At 39.8% G+C, this 16449-nt stretch overlaps 1 protein-coding gene across 1 annotated transcript; it reads right to left on the bottom strand.

The window, feature by feature from the left end:
* Nucleotides 1–15611: 15611 nt before the first annotated feature.
* On the bottom strand, nt 15612–16232 carry LOC139443858 (probable inactive protein kinase DDB_G0270444). Its single transcript, XM_071224756.1, has one exon. The coding sequence runs from the start codon at nt 16230–16232 to the stop codon at nt 15612–15614; it is 621 nt and encodes a 206-aa protein (XP_071080857.1).
* Nucleotides 16233–16449: the final 217 nt, after the last annotated feature.

Genomic DNA, 16449 nt, shown 5'->3' with positions numbered 1-16449 from the left:
TTTACCTACAGTCGGTGGAGCTCCTCTACCTTCAGAGTCAGGGGGCCTCTACCTACAGTCGGTGGAGCTCCTCTACCTTCAGAGTCAGGTTTTTTTTACCTACAGTCGGTGGAGCTCCTCTACCTTCAGAGTCAGGGGATCTGTACCTACAGTCGGTGGAGCTCCTCTACCTTCAGAGTCAGGGGATCTCTACGTACAGTCGGTGGAGCTCCTCTACCTTCAGAGTCAGGGGATCTGTACCTACAGTCGGTGGAGCTCCTCTACCTTCAGAGTCAGGGGATCTCTACGTACAGTCGGTGGAGCTCCTCTACCTTCAGAGTCAGGGGATCTGTACCTACAGTCGGTGGAGCTCCTCTACCGATACTACACGTCAGCGGTACATTCACCATCATTGGTATCCATGCCATTAACAAACAAAAGAATGTGGTAAGAAACATCACAAAGTATAACAATTTAAAGCGTTTAAAGTTTATTCAAGTGTTCGGCTTTTTTTTCAGCATTTGCCTTCCACGTTAAGTGTTCAACTCCAACACGAAATGTGAAGGAAAAAGGGGAAATGTTTCTCGCGCATCGGCATGTCACTTAGAATTCCGCGTGTCCGTCATTTTTTATTGAAAAATATTTTTTTTAAATTTCCCGATTCATATGTTATGTAATCCATAAAATGACATGTTTGATAACTGACAATGTATTAGAGAGCCGAGTGCTGTGTGTGTCCAGCTGTTGTTGGTATTCTTGGTGAGAAAGAAATAATAACTGTTACTCTCGCATAAAGTTTGTTTTCCTCACTACAACAAATGTTTGTCTGAGAAACATTTTTTTATGCAGCCTAAACTTTATTTAGAAGCCTCAAAATGTCCTTCCCTAATTGTTATACATAATGTTATTTTTGTTTTTAACGAGTGAACACAATAGTATATTTTTCTGTATTTGTTAAACATTTTTTCTGTAATTGTTAAATATAATGACATTTTCATCTGTACCTAGTAAACATAATGATATATCCTTCTGCATCTGTTAAACATATTGACATATATGTCTGTACATGTTCAACACAATGGCAAACATATGACACATTTGTGTACTTGTTAAACATATGTCCTGATCTACTGTACTTGTTGAACATATGCCCTATTCTACTGTACTTGTTAAACATATGACATATTCTACTGTACCTCCTTAACATAGGACAAATTCTACTGTATTTGTTAACCATATGACATATTCTACTGTACTTGTTAAACATATGACATATTCTACTCTACCTCTTAAACATATGACATATTGTATTCAACACTCATTGTTGATCAAATAGCATCATGAATAAAGATAAATTTGAAAAGAAGTATAAACACATTTAACAAATGTGTTAATCATACTTTTGTACAAAGCATATAATTTACAAGTTTACTTGCTCAAAATCCCCAGTTCTGGTTAAAATTAGATTAGATTATAATTAATGTCCTTAGTTATAACACACCTTAATATATAATTCATAACTGCTGAACATGCTGCGAATAAAAATATTAGTCACAACCAGTAAGCATAATACATTTGTAAAACATGTTATACAAAATAATCAAAAGATATATGCCACTCCAAAGGAGTTAAATAACACCCAGTGTTTTCAGGTTGCTATTGGTAATCTGTCAGGGCTGTTGGGTGGTGCAACACACAGCCTTCCAATGGTGGGGTGTATTTAACTTGTTTTTGATTAGCATATTAAAATATACAATTTACAAGAACAAGTTTGATTATTTTATGCTGTCGATCAAACATGTCTTAATATAACACAACTAATACATAGTAACGTTATATCATGTTATATATTTAAACGTATTGAGTAAACACAAATTATTATTAATCAATTGGCCATATTGCATAAATGTGCTTTACACATCCTTTATAAACACATTTTATCAAACGAAACAATACTCAATAAATATAATATGTAGAATGAATTGGGACTTCCAGACTCGGTCATTAATTGAACAATGGCATGTTTTACTTTAGAAGCTGACCTGAAAGGTACAGTGAATTACATGACCTTTTAGCATGTAGTGTATGTTTCCCATCCCTATAATGACTTAACTGTTTATGGTCCGAGCGGTAAGAAAATCTTCCTCTTCATCTTGAGATGATCGCCCGGCAATCAATAGAGGACATCCAGTAAATCACCAACTACGGCATGCCATTGTATTTAACAAGTGTAGAAGAATATGTCAATATGTTTAACAAGTGTAGAAGAATATGTCAATATGTTTAACAAGTACAGTAGAATATGTCAAATGTTTAACAAGTACAGTAGAATATGTCATATGTTTAACAAGTACAGTAGAATATGTCATATGGTTAACAAGTACAGTAGAATTTGTCCTTTGTTTAACAAGTACAGTAGAATATGTCATGTGTTTAACAAGTACGGTAATACATTGGTGTGTTAAGGGGTTCTGTCCGAACATTACATATTAAGTTCCCATAGTATTTAAGTAAAATATACAGCATGTTAATTTGATATATTAAAATTATGCTAACGGATATGATTACTATATGCATTGTTTATTGAATGCATTTTGTAGTTGGTAGTTACCGGTACTTTTTTGTATCCCTTCAGAATAGTAGTTTGGATAAGCGGTGTTCCTTGAACATATAGTTGTTGTTAATACATAAATTATTATAAGGATTCTTGATTAAATTATAACATTGTATAAGTAATTGATTTTTTAGAATATATTTCTTAGTATTATAGTTAATAAATAAGATATGGTATGTTTCTTGACGATCGGTTGCTAATTAATATGGGAAGATTCTTGATGACATCTTTAGTATTATATATGTTTAAAACACACAGGTAAATATTCTTTTCTTTATCATAGATACAAATGTACTACGATCTTGATCTATTGGTAATGGTGATAAAAATATCTGATATGTTTCTTGAATAGAATTTGTTATTTGCCATTGCAGGTTTGGTTATTATTAATATGTATTTGCCATTCTTCTTGATTATTGATGGTTTAACTGATAGTTTTATTAAAAGATGAAGCATGTTTCTTTATTACAGCTTGATGACCGCCCTTGATGATATGTTTAATGACTATTGTAATTTAATTAAAGTATCTGTATCTCAAATGAAATACCATCTTTACAAATGATGACATGTTGGTTGAATTACCGTTTTGAATAAACAAAAGTTAAACGGAAAATAAAATATTTTTAAAAATTGATTACGAAATGTAATCAAGAAAATGTACAAAATTATGACATGTGACATTTATTGAGGTCATGTCATAATCCCCACAGCTAAATAAACCGCACTGAATGACCTTGGCAAATGCATTTTTCAGATTTAAAGTTTTTGAATATGCGCATTAAGTACCTTTATTCAATGCTGTGCAGAGAGTGCTAGCAGTGCAGCATTCAACCGTAATAGATGGCGTAGGGCAGTTGACACGAGCCCTTGCCCATCTGTATACATATTCAATTTCTCACTAAATGTCTGCAACCACTCTAGGGTCTATGAAGCAGGAGATATTGCCAGAAGGTCAAGTCTGCTAAACGCCACTTAAAGAGGCATTCACTGGTTCCCACATGACTGAGAGGGGTTTCAAAAGCGACGATATTTGACATTTGTTATAATGTTACTCCGGTTTGTCTTTTCACAATAAATAATTGTTGGCCGAACGCTTATTTCCTTCTTCCCGTCGTTAGAGCGACTAATGGCTGTAATCTGGGGTCTAATACTTCCTAATTGTATCTTTAATCACAGGCGAAGGCGGGCGTTGCGGTGGAAGCGTAAGCAGCTTGTCGGAGGAGGGGGGCTCGCAACGGGGAGGGAGGGACGGACGGGGAGTGATGATCATTTACTGGCTGTTGTGACTTTTGTCCCGGGAGAAGGGACTTATTACTAGCATTGAAGCCGTCATCAAGACAATGCTGAATCAAAAGAGATCTAATTTGTCGGTATTAAACGCCATTATGCGATTACATACACGACGCCCAAAGGCAAGCGGGCACGATGCTTGAAGGACATTATAACCCTAAAAGGAGGATTATTTTGACACAAATTTGCGGAAAGATGGTCTCTCGCTACAAAGGCTGTGATTAGATAGATTTATGTAGCTGATAACGAGAGGCGTAGCGGGGAAAGAATATCTCCGTAATTAAAAGCAAATCGAGTCGATCGCGCGCCGTCCCTGGAGTAACTGGGTAGTGTTGGACATCGGTGTCTGAGTCAGCTCACCCAGCTAAACGTCTGGACGTTACTGTTTCCCTCAACTTTCCGTGGACGACATATAATAATCTTCTACCAGGCCGGGACACAGGCGCTCATCGCATACGTCGTCAGTCTCAGCAACGTTTGGACGCTGAATGCAGCCTCGTCCCACCGCAACAGCATCCGTACCATGGGACCTGATTGTATCGCCTTAATGTCAGTCTGACGACATCTGCATCATATATATCGCAGGCACGACATCCACTGCAATAGAGGACGACATATCTTGATCCCGTACATCACGAAGACTCCTGGCCGTCATCGTCTTCGGCTTCACGACGACATATCGTCACATTTTTTTAAACAAACCGTATTTGACGACAACGTCCAATTTGGAACGGCGGTGCAGAAATCTCTTCGTCGGCTCGGTGTATAAGTACCGAGACTTTGGGACATCTTAGTATAGGGTATGCCGATCTGACCTGCCGGGACATTAGGACATCTTAGTATAGGGTATGCCCATCTGACCTTTCGCTGGCGATCCATCCCACTTAGACCGCCCTTGACCTTCAATATAATCTCCAATAACAGTGTCAGCTGTCAGTTTTCATGTCGAGAGATAGATAGCACTTGATTGTACACGATAGCAACTCAAGCTGATAGGAATTTTTAACATTTAACAAGTCTTCAGAACTGTTAATTAAATATTATTATTTTGCGGATTAGGATTTTTAGCATTAATTTGCGTGCAATCTCTTAACCATATCGCTGTGTCTTTATTGCATTTATTTTGTCTTTTGCGGATTTCAAGAAGTTCAACAGGTGTTCTATTTATGACAAATCTACTAATAGAACAACACAAGAACCAACATACTGTATAACTAGTTCATCGCCACCGAGCTATGTCAACCAGATGCTGAGATGCGATCGTGTTGGCTCGCGTTGTGATACTTCAATTCACTGTCTTCGTTTCGTAGAGTTGTGAAGCTTCAATTCAAAGGAATCTGTGAAGAGAACAGACTGTCGCGACACTAACACACACCAATCACTGTTTCAGAACACACCAATCACTGTTTTAGAACACACCAATAACTGTTTTAGAACACAACAATCACTGTTTCAGAACACACCAATCACTGTTTCAGAACACACCAATCATTGTTTTAGAACACACCAACCGCTGTTTCAGAACACACCAATCACTGTTCCAGAACACACCAATCACTCTTTAAGAACACATCAATCACTGTTTCAGAACACACCAACCGCTGTTTTAGAACACACCAATATCTGCTTTAGAACACACCAACAGCTGTTTTAGAACACACCAACATCTGTTTTAGAACACACCAATCACTGTTTTAGAACACACCAATCACTTTTTTAGAACACACCAATCACTATTTCAGAACACATCAATCACTATTTTAGGACACATCAATCACTATTTTAGGACACACCAATCACTGTTTTAGAACACACCAATCACTGTTTTAGAACACCAATCACTGTTTAGAAAACATCAATCACTGTTTCAGAACACACCAATCACTGTTTTAGAACACACCAATCACTGTTTTAGAACACACAAATAACTGTTTTAGAACACACCAATCATTTTTTTAGAACACACCAATCACTGTTTTAGAACACACCAATCACTGTTTTAGAACACACCAATATCTGTTTTAGAACACACAAATCACTGTTTTAGAACACAACAATCATTGTTTTAGAACACACAAATCATTGTTTCAGAACACATCAATCACTGTTTTAGAACACATCAATCACTGTTTTAGAACACACAAATCACAAGAAAATCCGTACGTAATACTGTTTCTCCATCACATTCACAATCACGTGATCATAGCTGTTGGTAACTGACCAGCTACACATGTCTAGTAACACACCAATAATGACTGTACTCGCCAACTAGGGTCCTGGCGATGATTATAATCAGAGCGGTATCGAAGGAAAACTTCATTTGGATTTATCAGTTGAGTCGGAACAGTATATGAAATAGATATGGCCATTATTACGAAGACAATGTTCATTATTTATTTCAATGGAAAAACTTGACCTACCTACGATCAAAGGTTTCGATCTTAAACCCGTGCTTACAATCAAGTCTTCATTATTTGTTGAAACTATAATATTGTTTAGAACAAGATACTCGTCCACACATCGACTTGGCCGTGTGTTATTGATACAGTCATTCATATACGTCAGAGAAGTGGTCTTCGTGTTCTTTTTTGTTTGTTTATTGTTTTACGCCGCATTCAGCAATACCATTTCCCAGCAGTTTCTGGACAAGAGTTTTGCTGTGCAACTCTGTATACTGCTAAACAGCGCAATGTCAATGAGTGGGAAGTCAGGCACGGATTAGAGACACCGGCCGGACATGGGAACATCCGTGACTATTTTGCGACTGCATGTCATCATTCGCGTGAGATTCTTTTCCGTTTTTGTGTTGCTGGACTCGGTAAGAAACTTGAACTGCTCGATGACATCGATCCCGTTCCATATAAGCCTATAGAACATTCCTACAATCGCAGACTGTTATCATGGCGCAACTGTGTCGTGCATCAAGACGTCTTCAGTAAAGCATGCCTTTTGTCGATATATACTCTCCAACTATTTGCCACGATAGCTTCATTACGGATATGACGTCACCACTTCATTGTACCAGTGAGTGAGTTGTGTTTAACGCCGCTTTTAACAGTATTACAGTCATATCGCGGCGTGCCAGCTTAATGTGGGAGGAAAGCCCGAAGTGATGCAGGTCTCAGACGTTTACCACTTCTGTGAAACCCACGAGCACGGTATGGTGCTGACAAACCTAGAAACATAATCGGGGCGAACTGGGATTCGAACCCACAATTATAGGTTTCTAGCGTGCCGAAGGGACGCAACTCTGCACAGCGAATTGCGGCCGCTTAGACGACTGGGCCACCCGTGTCCCCTCCATTGTACCAGCCTTCCTAAGTTTGCACATAGTTTCGCTCACTCGTGATATCGGAATGAACAACCAATTACAATGACTTTCCTGAGTTCGGCGTAGATTTACATTTGGGCACGGAACAGAGGGATAGACGGGGTCAAGGTTACCTGCAAGACGGGTGACGTAGTTTCTTTGATGGGCTATATTCCCCTGACCAGGAGGATCGAGCCGCTGTATCATGTGTGATGAGAATCTACTATATACGCAGGATACCCTCATCATTTCTCGAACACCTGGTGTCATCATTGTTTGACAGCGATTCATAAACACGTGCTCATGTGATATCCACATGTCCGTTATATAACGAAATAACAACAACAGATTATATACCAAAAAGATATATCGCCATGTGTACATTCAATTCATTTCGTATTTTAATGAAATAAAAACAGCAGATTATATACCAAAAAGATATATCGCTATGTGTACATTTAATTCATTTCGTATTTTAATGACATAAAAACAACAGATTATATACCAAAAAGATATATCGCTGTGTGTACATTCAATTCATTTCGTATTTTAATGAAATCAAAACAACAGATATTATACAAAAAAGATATATCGCTATGTGTACATTTATTTCATTTCGTATTTTAACGAAATAAAAACAACAGATTATATACCAAAACGATATATCGCTATGTGTACATTTAATTCATTTCGTATTTTAATGAAATAAGAACAACAGATCATGTACCAAAAAGATATATCGCTATGTGTACATTCAATTCATTTCGTATTTTAATGAAATAAAAACAACAGATTATATACCAAATTCATTTCGTATTTTAATGTCCGAAAACCGACACTCTGTTGTAGTTATTTCACTGAAGCTCTGTAAACTAGCATTATTATTAAGAAGTTCTCTTTTTAAACAACCTCATGTCAACGTTCTAATGATATGTACCTCTGTTGTCTATTGGCAGTTGTAAAATTATGCATACACCTTTGTTTGTGGGCCAGTGGCCTCGGATACAATAACAAATCTGAATTGAATTGAATTGAAAAAGTCGAAATCATACAATCGACTCTGTTTTTAGCAGAGATTTCATAAGAATATGGAGAGAGTTTAGTCGCTGTTATTTACAAAACGGACGTGTTGAGTAAACTCAGCCGGAACAATGTGTATTGTTGACTTCGCCACATGATTATTGGAGAATTGCTTTTTCTCAGAGCGTATGTGCAGAAAGTGTGTGTGCGCGTGTGTGTGCGTGCGTGCGTGCGTGCGTGCTTGCGTGCGTGCGTGCGTGCGTGCGTGCGTGCGTTCGTGCGTGCGCGCGTGTGTGTGTGTGTGTGTGTGTGTGTGTGTTCAATTTCATTCCATTTGTATTCACTGTTATACATTGACCACAGTCAGTCACTGAGTGAGTTGGCTTAACGCTGCTTTGAACAGTGTGTTTGTTATACAGTAAATTACGGTTATGACGAACTCAAAGGGACCATTGATTTTAGTTCAATATCAGCGTTGTTCGTTATAAACGTAGTTTACTGTATGATGAGTAACGTTCACTGTTATCTAGTTTAATTCCATTTGTATTTTCATTCATTTTCATTAATGCGAAAAGACGTGATAGGAATAACCGGCACGCGCTAGTATTTGCAGATACAGTTTCCAGAACGTATATTTGCTCATATAGGTCCATTACTCGAGTTTAAATAGCAAAACGAATAACAACATGCATGTCCTCAGCAAATGTTTTACGAATAAAACAGATAAGGAGTCCAGGGTTAACGCAAGGGGTTCAGATCACGTGTAACACCCTACGCCCGTGGGGCGCTATCGCGTGTGGCACGTACAACTAACTTACTTCACTCGATGCAGTGGTTGTTTAAGACAGCCTCTCCTTGAAATACTGAGTCTGGGCTGATTTCATATGGCACTTCGCTTGGTTGTTAAGACAGCCTCTCCTTGAAATACTGAGTCTGGGCTGATTTCATATGGCACTTTGCTTGGTTCTTAAGACAGCCTCTCCTTGAAATACTGAGTCTGGGCTGATTTCATATGGCACTTCGCTTGGTTCTTAAGACAGCCTCTCCTTGAAATACTGAGTCTGGGCTGATTTCATATGGCACTTCGCTTGGTTCTTAAGACAGCCTCTCCTTGAAATACTGAGTCTGGGCTGATTTCATATGGCACTTCGCTTGGTTGTTAAGACAGCCTCTCCTTGAAATACTGAGTCTGGGCCGACTTGATATGGCACTTCACTTGGTTGTTAAGACAGCCTCTCCTTGAAATACTGAGTATGGGCCGACTTGATATGGCACTTCGCTTGGTTCTTAAGACAGCCTCTCCTTGAAATACTGAGTCTGGGCCGACTTGATATGGCACTTCGCTTGGTTGTTAAGACAGCCTCTCCTTGAAATACTGAGTCTGGGCTGATTTCATATGGCACTTTGCTTGGTTCTTAAGACAGCCTCTCCTTGAAATACTGAGTCTGGGCTGATTTCATATGGCACTTCGCTTGGTTGTTAAGACAGCCTCTCCTTGAAATACTGAGTCTGGGCCGACTTGATATGGCACTTCGCTTGGTTGTTAAGACAGACTCTCCTTGAAATACTGAGTCTGGGCTGATTTCATATGGCACTTCGCTTGGTTCTTAAGACAGCCTCTCCTTGAAATACTGAGTATGGGCTGATTTCATATGGCACTTCGCTTGGTTGTTAAGACAGTCTGTCCTTGACATACTGAGTCTGGGCCGACTTGATATGGCACTTCGCTTGGTTGTTAAGACACCCATTTCTTTCCCTTCCAGCAGTACAGAACGATCAACAAATCTACATTTACATTGAGATTATGTCCCACATCCTTGACTCGTTTAAGAAAACTGTGGAATGCCTTGTTTTCATCATGAATCTTGACATTGTTCGTAAGAGGATCATCAGACAAATAAATGTGTGAAAAGTGCACAATGCAATTCTGTAATGAAGAAACATGTAATCATTGAACCATTCACCTGTAATAAAACCACGCCCTCCCAATATAATTTGTAAGTACAAGCGATTGAGGGAAGACGTGATTCTTCATTGTATCCCAATAGCGCGGATCGATGCTCATGATGTCAATCACTGGTTTGTCTGAACTGCCGTCATATAGCTTGAATATTGCTGAGTGCGGCGTTAAACAACAAACAAACAAATCCAACAGTAGTAGACACGAAATTGCAAATGAACGTTCGTATTATTCTCCCTAAATTGTCCCTAAATAACCTGATTATCATCATCATCATGATCATCATCATCATCATCATCATAGTCACTATTATTATTATTATTTACAGATTGAAATTTAAAAAATGCAGCAAAGAGGGTTTGGGTGAGCCTGGCACAATCAGGCACTTAGGCTCATCACCAGCTCAGGGCCCTTGCCCCCTCTACACGCAGCCCAGACAGCGAATGGGACTTCTCCCAGGAAGCGCTGCCTAGTCAAACCCACCCAGAACTTTTCGGAGAATGTGAAGACTCCCCAACACTGCAGCCTTTTGCATTACCCAGATTGTCAGAAGGGCTGTATTCCTGGTAGCAAACCCGGGTACTCTCCCAATGTCAGTCAACAGATTGGGATGTACCAAACCTAAGGTACCGAGAACAATGGGGAGTCGGACAACTTGGTACTTGGGATGCAAGCGTGACATTTCGAAAGCGAGGTCTGCATGTTTGTCATGATTTTCCTGAATCTAGTCAATCACATTACTGTCAAAAGGGACAGAAAATTCAATGATAGGACAAGATCAGGTTTGTTGGCTGGAAAAGTCTAAGGTCGTAAGTGGGCCTATTCCAAAGAATTTTGAATTCATCATTGTCCATGATTATTTTTATTATGATTATTATTATTATGGCTATTATCTTGACAATTATTGTACACAAATGTGTTGCTAAGCGGTATTGAAATAAGGTCCATTCGCACAGTAAAATGAATATGCTTTAACTACAGGCGAGTATTCACGAGTGCATACTAAGTTTGAACCGGAAACTGACGGACGTACGAAATATTCAGCAGTGAATAACAGGAGAGATGCGGTCGACTCTAGTCTGGACGTTGATATATACCTGATTGACGTACGATGTATTCAGCAATGAATAACAGGAGAGATGCGGTCGACTCTAGTCTGGACGTTGATATATACCTGACTGACGTACGATGTATTCAGCAATGAATAACAGGAGAGATGCGGTCGACTCTAGTCTGGACGTTGATATATACCTGACTGACGTACGATGTATTCAGCAATGAATAACAGGAGAGACGCGGTCGACACTTGTCTGGACGTTGATATATACCTGACTGACGTACGATGTATTCAGCAATGAATAACAGGAGAGATGCGGTCGACTCTAGTCTGGACGTTGATATATACCTGACTGACGTACGATGTATTCAGCAATGAATAACAGGAGAGATGCGGTCGACTCTAGTCTGGACGTTGATATATACCTGACTGACGTACGATGTATTCAGCAATGAATAACAGGAGAGATGCGGTCGACTCTAGTCTGGACGTTGATATATACCTGACTGACGTACGATGTATTCAGCAATGAATAACAGGAGAGATACAGTCGACTCTAGTCTGGACGTTGATATATACCTGACTGACGTACGATGTATTCAGCAATGAATAACAGGAGAGATGCAGTCGACTCTAGTCTGGACGTTGATATATACCTGACTGACGTACGATGTATTCAGCAATGAATGACAGGAGAGATGCAGTCGACTCTAGTCTGGACGTTGATATATACCTGACTGACGTACGATGTATTCAGCAATGAATAACAGGAGAGATGCAGTCGACTCTAGTCTGGACGTTGATATATACCTGACTGACGTACGATGTATTCAGCAGTGAATAACAGGAGAGATGCAGTCGACTCTAGTCTGGACGTTGATATATACCTTACTGACGTACGATGTATTCAGCAATGAATAACAGGAGAGATGCAGTCGACTCTAGTCTGGACGTTGATATATACCTGACTGACGTACGATGTATTCAGCAATGAATAACAGGAGAGATGCGGTCGACTCTAGTCTGGACGTTGATATATACCTAGTTTCACACAACATCGCAGCAATAGCGTGTGGTCAATAGATCAGGATTACATCAATGAATAAATACAGTGGTTTTGGAATCGTTGCCTACGTAAATAGTACATCTCTTAAACGTCTTAACATAATATCATGCTGCTTGGGAAATACTGATGCGTAGACATGGATAGTTGCCACTGTACAACATGCAACTCAGAACGTACAAACCCGATTGTACACCATACAACACGCCACTGTACAGCTTACAGTCCAGCGTACAACGTTCACCATCAAGTTGATCAAAACTGATACTTCATCAACAACTCCTCTGATTGACTCGGGACGGTGGGGTAGCCTAGTGCTTAAAGCGTTCACTCGTCACCCGGTTCGATTACCCACATGGGTACAAAGTGTGAAGGTCATTTTCTAGTGTCTTCCGCCGTGACATTGCTGGAATATTGCCCAAAGCGGCGTAAAACTACACTCTCTCACTCACTCACTCACCCGGATTGGATCGACACTCAATGGATACAAAATATAAGACATTCGATATTTTATATATTGGTCAAGGATAGAAGAAAAGAGCTTCAATTTTTCTATCCATGTGAGATTCGAACCCAGGTCTTCAAGCTACTAGGCTACACCACCACCCTCGAACAGGAAAGAACATGTCCTACTAACAATGGAGGGACTAGCTCATATACGCCTACACTCGCGAAAAGTTTCTGAACTTCAAATGACGACACCTGGTGTTCGCGATACGGGTGGGCGTGTCTTGCCTTACCCGTAGCACTTGTTAATCCGCACACAGGTACAGGCGAATGTAACCACGCGGAGACACATTTTGCAGTTGGCAAATTTTGAGTTATGCGGTATTTTGATATAATTGAAAACGATATAACAATTCCAATGTATCAATGCATATGATGAGACATTACACCATAAATCATATCAATGTTCACAAATAATTGTGAACGCAACTATTGAAAGGACTATTATTAACAAATATGTTATATGACATCTCTATATACAGAGAACTATTAGTAATTTAGTACAGTAAAATGATCAACATACACATACATGGAAGGGTAAATTTAATTACCGTAGTTAATCTACAGTAAGACTTAATTCATGTGTGATGCTTTTGGTGATTTATGGACAGTAACAAATAGTAAGTCATTGTAAACATGCCTCTCAATAGTAAGTCATTGTAAACATGCCTTATCAATAGTAAGTCATTGTAAACATGCATTAGCAACAGTAAGTCATTGTAAACATGCATTAGCAATAGTGAGTCATTGTAAACATGCATTAGCAACAGTAAGTCATTGTAAACATGCATTAGCAACAGTAAGTCATTGTAAACATGCATTAGCAACAGTAAGTCATTGTAAACATGCATTAGCAATAGTAAGTCATTGTAAACATGCATTAGCAACACTAAGTCGTTGTAAACATGCATTAGCAACAGTAAGTCATTGTAAACATGCATTAGCAACAGTAAGTCATTGTAAACATGCATTAGCAATTGTAAGTCATTGTAAATCTGCATTAAAAATAGTCGGAAGAATAAATCGATTGTGGAATTGGTACGACGGACTTATTTATTAAATGTCAAATTGTGAGAAATATGTTTCACACTCCGTCCTGATCGTTCTTCGTAGTTCACATCGTAGTTTTTTTTATTTTTAACGAATAACTCGCAGAATTTAAAAATGATAATTTGAAATAAATTATGTCTACATGTAAAGAGGTGAATTAATATGGCCATGAATTATACTAACATCTTGAAAGCAGTGATGGAAATATGAAATTAGTCATGTTTAATGAAAGGGAAATATTTCAAAGCTATGAGAGTAGTGTCTTTGTGGTAATGGCCATTTATCTCGGCAGTTGGAAGAACACATAATAATTTCAAATGATCAAAACTGGTGTTTGGCCAAAGACAGGCCCTACAAGAAGCTTAAGCGATGGTTCATCGACTGTCGCATGCTGATATTTTGCAATCAAGCCGAGACTATTTAATTGGTTTTTCAATATTTACCTTCCACACAAAACTAATCTGGTAAAGGGTAATATTTGAAATGAAACAATGCGATCTGGTTAATTTCCCTATAGGGTTTTCGATAGGATCTTTGAAAGGAACCATTTGTACTACGCCCTTGTTCTAGGTGTCTCCTCATAACGGTCATGTGACCTCATCAACGCAATGCCATATATACATTGCTCTAAGTCAATTCTATCACTCGCTGAAACAAACATTTATCGCTTCAACACTTTTCATTAAAAGATACATTTATTGTACCACACGAACAATCGTCTTGGAGCTGCGCTGAACACCTCAAATTGTCTTTAATAATTTACCGCGACGCATTATCGCTACCTGTGTTGGTTCAAGGGCCTTCGGTGGTAAACAACGCATGTGTGGGACTCGCGCACGTAACTCGTCCCCAGGGGGTGGGGACAGACAGGCTTCAGCCACACACCGATTGTCCCCAGATGCGCTGTCTAATCTCTTCAATTGTATCTACCTGTTTCAGCATTAATGGGCCCCATCATACACTCTCCGAGCCATGAAAGTTAAAGCCAAGCCACCTTAATTATGCATAAAGATTTGAACAATAGAACAATCAATAGATACCGAGCTTTGTACGAGGCTGTTTCAAAGAGGAATACATATGCTGAATAGCCACAAAGAAATCGATCTACTTTTCAAAGACTTAATACTATGATTTTAACGTTGGGCTGATATGGTGATATGAGAAGGATGAAAGAACGGTTAGGGTCTCCGGTTCCATGGGATGGAAATCGGTAGTCTCATTTTCAGATTTGTTTCTTTCAAATTTCAATGGCAAGTTCCCGCAACAGGTGACGGTTTCATAACACTCGGTTTAGTTTTAAAACTCGATAATCTGCGTTATATCGTGGACGACCGTCAAAGACACTGTTATCTATTATCATAACTGCGGCTAACGCAGGCTCACATTTCTTCTAAATAAGTTTTAGCTTCAGTGAGTCTTTCATAACCCTTTATCGTTTCATCAATCAAATAGTAAAAATCATCTGTGACATATTGTGTTCAACAGAATTGTCACCTCGTGATGGGAGTTCATGTGTGTCCATAAACGGTTTTTTTATGACGACAGGGTGTTGCCATCTTAACATCTAATTTTTAGTATCAACTTAATTTCAACGGATTTTATACGGAGTGAGGGAAAAGTGTGTATCTCAGGTCTCATACATACTCTTAATGATATTGAGCATGATATTAACCACCTTATATCATCAACATCTACGCCATCACCACCACCACCTCCATCACCATCACTCCCTCCGTCATCACACCTCCATCACCACCTCCATCACAACTCCATTACCACCTCCATCACCACCTCCATCACCACCTCCACCATCACCTCCATCATCACCTCCACCATCACCTCCATCATCACCTCCACCATCACCTCCATCACCACCTCAATCACCACCTCAATCACCACCTCCATCACCACCTCCACCATCACCTCCATCATCACCTCCATCATCACCTCCATCATCACCCCCACCATCACCTCCACCATCACCTCAATCACCACCTCCATCACCACCTCCATCACCACCTCCACCATCACCTCCATCATCACCTCCACCATCACCTCCATCATCACCTCCACCATCACCTCCATCATTACCTCCACCATCACCTCAATCACCACCTCCATCACCACCTCCACCATCACCTCAATCACCACCTCTACCATCACCTCCATAACCACCTCCATCACCACCTCCATCACCACCTCCACCATCACCTCCATCACCACCTCCACCATCACCTCCATCACCACCTCCACCATCACCTCCATCGTCACCTCCATCACCACCTCAATCACCTCCACCATCACCCCCATCATCACATTCACCATCATCACCTCCATCACCACCTCCATCATCACCTCCATCACCTCCATCATCACCTCCATCACCACCTCAATCACCTCCACATCACCCCCATCACCACCTCCATCATCACCTCCATCACCAACTCCATCACCGCCTCCACTATCACCTCCATCATCACATTCACCATCATCACCTCCATCACCACCTCCATCATCACATTCACCATCATCACCTCCATCACCTCCACTATCATCACCGCCATCATCACCTCCATCATCACCTCCATCCCCACCTCCA

The sequence above is a fragment of the Haliotis cracherodii genome, unplaced genomic scaffold (genome assembly GCF_022045235.1).
Source record: "Haliotis cracherodii isolate W230 unplaced genomic scaffold, xgHalCrac1.p SCAF_5, whole genome shotgun sequence".
Classification (NCBI taxonomy): Eukaryota; Metazoa; Mollusca; class Gastropoda; order Lepetellida; family Haliotidae; genus Haliotis; species Haliotis cracherodii.
Note: the sequence above shows the minus strand (reverse complement) of the source record. Positions and strands in the feature narration are given on the sequence as shown.

Coding starts and splice junctions, on each gene's coding strand:
- LOC139443858 (XM_071224756.1), bottom strand. CDS start 16,232: ATGGAGGTGATGATGGAGGTGATGGAGGTGATGATGGAGGTGGTGATG.